The sequence below is a fragment of the Nanorana parkeri genome, unplaced genomic scaffold (genome assembly GCF_000935625.1).
Source record: "Nanorana parkeri isolate BGI_ZX_2015 unplaced genomic scaffold, ASM93562v1 scaffold175, whole genome shotgun sequence".
Classification (NCBI taxonomy): domain Eukaryota; kingdom Metazoa; phylum Chordata; class Amphibia; order Anura; family Dicroglossidae; genus Nanorana; species Nanorana parkeri.
In genome coordinates this window covers 387,394-394,284 of record NW_017306443.1, presented here as the reverse complement: position 1 = coordinate 394,284, position 6,891 = coordinate 387,394, and the positions used below count along the sequence as shown (strand labels likewise).

Below are 6,891 nucleotides of genomic sequence, written 5' to 3'. Positions count from 1 at the left end.
TATATATAAATAATTACGACAGTTTTAGCCTCTTAGATCATTTTTTTTAACGTGCAAATCTGTCTTTTAACATGTGCCCCTGTTTTCACCTGAGCTTGCACTACTTTTCCAACTGTACGTGTTTTGCACCTGTTTTGCCCAAAGCTTGCACTACTTTTCCAATGGCACATGTTTTTTGCACGTGTTTTGCACCTGTTATGACCAGAGCTTGCACTACTTTTTCAACTGCACGTTTTTTTGCACCTGTTTTCATCTGCACTTGTTCTGGGGCTGTATGAAACTGGAGCTTCACCTAAGAAAACAATCACAACTTAAGAAGTCCCCATGACCACTTCTTCAAGATGCGACAGTTAAGCTTTTTGCCTGAAGTTACAAGTCTTCATTGCTGGAGTCTATTATACCTCATTTATCAACAACATTACACTAGATGAAGTCAGATGAAGTCCATTGACGAAACGCATTAAGGGATCACTGCCTCCGTCTCACACTGAATTTACGGCTTGTATGGCTGAGTGCTCCTACCGCTCAAACGTTTTAAAAATCCTGCTTCTTGTAAGTGCATAAAGAACTTGTCTTTTCCATTAAATGTTATAAATTATTGCACTTAGGAGGCCTCTGTCTTTTATATTTCCCGCTCTTGAAACACCGGCGGGCGATTGCCGTTGAATACACGAGGGGAGGGGAAGAAGCTGAGTGGCGTCCAATCCAGCTTTATTGCTGAATGAATGCAGAAACGGACGGCCCAATTTAAAACAACAGGGATCGTTCTCAAGACAGAAACCCTTTTTGAATTCACCGAACAATAGGACTATTAAGTAACTATACCCCACGCCGCCAATTGGTGGGAGGTTATTAGATGAGTGCATGGACTAATAATCTTTATTTTTTGGGGATTTATATATTTTTTGGGGATTTTATATACATTTTTTGGGGGATTTTGTTACAGTTACGGGGAGCAACTAGTTTTGTCCACCCCAATTGTTTATTAATGCACATATTGTGGGATGTGGAGATAAATCCTATTGACGGATTTAAACCTACATGTGCACCTAATCACATGATTGCTGACATACCACCTGAGTCACAGTGTTGAAAGCACCCACATCAATTTCTTAGAACAGTGGTTCTCAACCTGTGGGTCGCGACCCAAAAGTGGGTCGCAACCCACAGTTTAGGGGGTGCCCACATGCCTTGTGCTGCTTTAGGTAAGAGACTCCTCAGCCTTCTCCTAGCACAGCAGTGTCAGTTCTCTTAGATGGTGCTGCATCAGCAGCCGCTGGAGAGGGTCAAAGAGAGGGGAGCGGGCAGGAGTGAGGGGAAGTGAGTGCTTCATCACCACAGATCCGGCACTGGGCACCACAGAGCCCACAACTGGGCACCACAGAGCACGCAACTGGGCACCACAGAGCACGCAACTGGGCACCACTAGAGTCCCACTAGCCACCTGAGAGCCCGCATAGCCTCCAGAGAGCCCACACAGATACTAGTATTGGGGCATCCATAAGTTTTACGGTTGGGGGTCACCACAACCTGGCAAATGTTACCAAGGGGTCCCGGCCCTATAAAGGTTGAGAACCACTGACTTAGAAGCACCTCAGAAACTTCACACACAGAGTTTTGTCACAGATGACACGGCGGCTATATGCGGCATTGATTGTATTTATTCATACACTGAGAATGAATTAACAAACACACACAGGTTATTAAGTGATTATTTATTTGCATTTTTCAATATTTTTTACTTTATCTTATTTTGTGTTTATTGATTCACACATCACAGCAACTAGGAGGTCACTGAGGCTGGTTGCTCTGTCCCATTCATATTTTGATTACCTAGCGCTACACATCTGCTATTCACTTTGTCACGGTTTACACCATACATTGTTGCAGCTGGTTATAATTTTTAGTCACTAAGTTTCTCCCAGCGCAACCATTTGTGGTTTCTTTTTAACATTACACTAGCAACATAAATCTGGTGCAAAAATATTCTGTGCAAGTTCAAACACTTGCAATTGCTATGATAAACTCCTCCCTATATGTCTAACTAAAATGACATTTATTATCAAGGCTTAGACTTCATTCATAAATAAGGTGCAAATAACGTGGAAAATGTGTCACTTAAAGAGATAGGACAGAAAAGTGGAGCAACTCCCTTGATAAATTCCCCCCTTTATGCCTATGGTGGGGAATGATTAGCACCCCTGTCAGGTAATCATTGTTTTCTGGGTCTCTGCTACATATTCTTGTATTCAGTTCCTGACCTGGTAACAATAGTTTTATGAAGTGACTGTAAATCCCCAACAGCAACTCAGACAGAAACAAAAACACTTTTTTCAGTAGAGTATGGGAAGCTTTTTGTCTGTGTTCCTCTTGCAGATTTTCCCTCAATTCCTGCCTGCCAAATCTGTTGTAAAACCAGGCTCTGGGATAGCAGTAAAAGCTCATCAGGTCTTCTATCCCTTCCACACCATATCCATATCCCTTCCATACCATATCCACAACAGAATCTAAACGTTTTGACTGGACATCTTTGCGCGGCTATTTCTGGATTTGGTTTTTAACTTCAGTGAAGACCCTTGGAGTGAGGCAATTTCTGGATTTGGTTTTTATCTTCGGTAAAGACCCTTGGAGTGCGACAATTTCTGGATTTATTTTTTTTAATCTTCGGTGAGGACCCTTGGAGTGCGGCTATTTCTGGATTTGGTTTTTATCTTCGGTGAAGACCCATGGAGTGCGGCTATTTCTGGATTTGGTTTTTATCTTTGGTGAAGACCCATGGAGTGCGGCTATATCTGGATTTGGTTTTTATCTTTGGTGAAGACCCATGGAGTGCGGCTATTTCTGGATTTGGTTTTTATCTTCAGTGAAAACCCTTGTAGCGTAGCTTGTTCTGGATTTGGTTGCTATAAGCGATGGTGCACTTGTTTGCCTGCACCTGGGATGCAATCACAGTGTGAGCCGATTCTAGAATTTGAGTGGTGTTTACTGTGGATTTACTAAGCAGACTGCCTAAAAAAGCCAGATGTGTTTGTAAATATAAACTGCAATTGCTATTAATAATAAGCAGCATTGCAGAATGCAGATCCAGGGAATTATCTAATTGCCTATAGGAATTAAGAATTCATTTTTTTTCCTGTTGCAGAAAGCTGAACCACATGTTATAAGGGGTTTTTGCACTACTTTGGATCAACTGTGGATTTAGGTTCCTGAAGATACAGATATTTTATATATGTTGCTTAATATCGATAGACATGACTTTAGGTAGGATTATCTTTTAGCAACACAAAGCTATAAGTTACTGTCCTCAAATTACTGTGTGATATGAATGGCTTGTGTATATTTTATTGGTTATTTTAAGAGTACCGCAAAAATTATAGCAGTTGCTATCCTAAATGTGAGGTTTAAAATTTACTTCTTGGACTAAGATGCAGTTTCAGAGCTGACAATCCTACGAATCCTGGTTCCTGTGCATTTCTTGGCTCTTTGTACACATTTTGCCCATCACTATGTACAATGTTAGAGTGGTTCCTGGGGAGGGTAGACTGTTGAAATCCTTTCTCCTGCCTGCAGCAGATGAATGATATCATTCCACCAGATTGCACCTCTCAATCACTACCCCAGAGATCAAGGGGTGCTTTCTAATGATAAATGGTACAGGCTTTTTGTGAAAAAATATACAGTGACATGTCATAAAGACTTGTGTAATTACTGATGGAACTACTTTAAAGGAAAACATTAGCTGGTATCTTAAAAAGACGTAAGCATAATACCACTCACTTCTTTAATGGGTTTTTGTATCTGAAGATCTTCAAAACAAGACAGGTATTCCACACTCCCATCAGGTGTCAACCTTGCAAGTCGAGAACGTAAAGTCCGCCAAGGCAGTTCTAGATGGAGAACCGCCTCCATTGCTTTCGCCCAATCACTGGTGGAGATTTTTCCTGTTTTAAAGATATATTTTTAATCTTTTGTGACTAGTAATCTTACTTTCACAGCAGACACTGCACACCCCTGTCTCTATTGTTCTGCTTCATTCTTAAGTCTGTTTCCTTTGTGTTCTCCATTTGGTTACCCTTTTGTGTCCATATACAGTGACAATCATACAATAGATGTAAATATATATTTATATATATATATATAGTTTTTCTATGCTTACAATAATTTCCTATTCCTGTCTCTGTCTGTCTGATGTCAGCACACAACAGGTCAGGTATGCCCCTCAACAACCCGTATCTAGATCAATAAATAGAAGGAGCCTCCACTAGTAGATATTCCATGACTAGACTCACTACGCATAGGGAGGGTTTAGTGCTGACATGAGGCAGAGAGAGGGAATGAAAATTACGATAAGTATATGGAAATAATTTTCCATTTTCCTGGCTCTGCATCATGTGAGCACAAAATGTGACTGAACTAGCCTTGGCCTACATAGGAAGTGAAAAAGCAATATTGGCCACACACAATGCTGCTCAAAAGTTTTAATGCTGTGCCAAAGTGGAAGAAAGGACTGATGTGGCCTTTATTTGTCTAGGGCCCGAAGCCATATCCAGTTTATAGGGACCGATAAAGCTAACAGCTTGCCACTTTACAAACCACATATGCCGATAACTTCAACCATGCTGCCCAGGATTTTGCCATTACACTGATTAAAAGTGCCTTTATATCCTGCAGAGAGGGTAGATCTTCCTTTCAATAGGTGATCTGCATGGTCTTGACTATATGTGAGGATATTATCTTTGGGGACGCAGGCATGCCACTCTTCGGACCCTTGAATGAAGAGACTCTTTGGCGAAACTAGCAGGTAAGTATATAACAGGGCCTTTCGGTCCAGATTGCTCCAATGCAGTTCTTCTTAATTAGAGGCTGAGGGAGGAATGGCCAGGAGAGTAGATCATTAATAATTAAAGTGGAACTCTGAGTTAACTTGTGTAAGAAACTCAGACAAGGTTCTAAAAACACTCTATTTAGTAGATAGGTGCAATAGGGTTCCTTGCACGAGAAAGCACTTCAGTCCAAGACCCACGTAGCCAAGCCTATTGCCATGAGAACAACAGTCTTTAGTGTAAGGTGACAGATGGAACACTGGGGAGAAGGCAAGTTCCCTAAATCTCTTTAAAACAAGCGATAGGTCCCTTTTAGGGAAAATAGCACAAATCATTGCTTGCATCTTGAAAGCTGCCTTTAGGATTAAAACTACAAATTAAGTATGTCTGCAATGGGAGGAAGCTGGAAGTCAAAGAGGTTTGAAGAAGCAAAAGACTTATACTTTTGTCAAATGTGATTATGCTTACAACTCATTGAAGATCTCCTGGAAGTGAGAAGATTCAACACGACAGATGAGGAGAGGTTTAAAGATTGGAGCCTGTTCCTCTCAAATTCCATGCAGTCAAGGCTAGACGATCCAAATTTGGATGAAAATGACCTCCCTGTAACAGCAGGTCCCAAGCATGTGAAAGGCTTTTTAGAGGACACACCAACATGTAAACTACAAGGGGAAACCATGGCCTCCTCAGAGAGAACATGGCACATGTGATTGCTGATATTTCTTCCTCCTGGATCTTTAACAAAGAATGAAGAATCAATGCTGTTGGAGGGAAGAGGTATATTAGATTGAATATATAGGACTGAGAAAGGGCATCCTGACCCAAAGCTTGATGACAGAAGTAGCGGGAATAAAACAGTAAAACCTGTTTGTTGTCTGGCAATTCCATCAGATCTGTCTCTACCGAAAGAGCAAAAATCATCCTGACATGGGGTTTAATTCCCATTCTGTGTGAAACCTCCGGCTCAGTTGGTCTATTAGGCAATGCTGTGGTCTGGTTAGACAAGAGACTGAAATGTCCACCAGGTACTCCTCTGCCCAGTCGAAAATTTCTGCAGCAACCTGGAGATGATTAAATATTTTTTTGTCCATCAATAACTTTACTCTGTATCTGAAGAACTGGAAGTAAAGCCATCAAGGGCTCTCTGGCTGCCTTTAGCACCAAAAAGTTGGAGCATTGGGTTAGGAATCTTCCAGAACCCCTGGGCCCTTAAATCCTGTCTGGCATCTGTAGTAACTATGACCCAGTGTCCAGGGTTGAACAGCCTACCGAGAGAGAGGTTAGGATGCTAAGTCCACTGTCAGATGTCCTGCCAGATAGAGTGTGGAATTTGCATGGGCTGGGGAAGGGAGCCATGGTCCCACTGGATCAGACAAGTCATGACAAGGCATGAACTTTCTTCCAGGCCAGTAAGATAAAGATTCTTTATACTGATCTTGTGGTCCAAAGAGCTGCAGAACTCGCCTCTGTTCCTGTGTGAGGCCAGATTTCCCAGCCAGTCATACAATAGATTGCATTATCCAAGGTCTTCTTGAAAAGTGCTCCAACTTTAAATGGTATAGTGCATAAACCATGCTTGCAGGCTGCTAATTAATTTTTTAGCCAGAGAGCTCATCTGGAGGTTACAAAATGAGTCACAATTCTTAAGGATAACAGCCACTGCCACAATGAAATTAGAAGACAGGCATAGCTCCTCTGGCACCGAATTTCCTGACTCATCTCCTGTTCCTGTGCCTAAGTCTGACTTGACTTAAGAAGTCCACACCCTAATAGCCCTGGCAACTGGGGTCACAGCTATCATCAATTTACAGTTGCTTCTGCGGTAATAAACACTCTCTTAAGGTCAGGGTCAACTCATTGATCTTTTGCATTCTTAACCTCTTGCCGTCCGCCCGTAGTAGAAAAACGGACGGACGGCACTGCTGCATTGGCGGGTTGCCGTCGCCAGACGGCATTTTTTTTCTGCTCGCGCACGCCCCCTAGCGGGCACGCACGGGCAGAAAAGACCCGTCCAATGCGAACACCCGGTACCGGGTGTTTCACATATAGGCGATCAGCGGGTCCATAG

At 42.2% G+C, this 6,891-nt stretch overlaps 1 protein-coding gene across 1 annotated transcript in view; it reads right to left on the bottom strand.

The window, feature by feature from the left end:
• PPEF1 (protein phosphatase with EF-hand domain 1) overlaps window positions 1-6,891 on the bottom strand; it is a 45,924-nt gene that overhangs the window by 2,369 nt on the left and 36,664 nt on the right. The window contains exon 14 of the mRNA XM_018554839.1: window positions 3,778-3,941. Within this exon, the coding sequence (XP_018410341.1) occupies window positions 3,778-3,941 (164 nt within the window). The remainder of the gene's footprint in view (window positions 1-3,777; window positions 3,942-6,891) is intronic.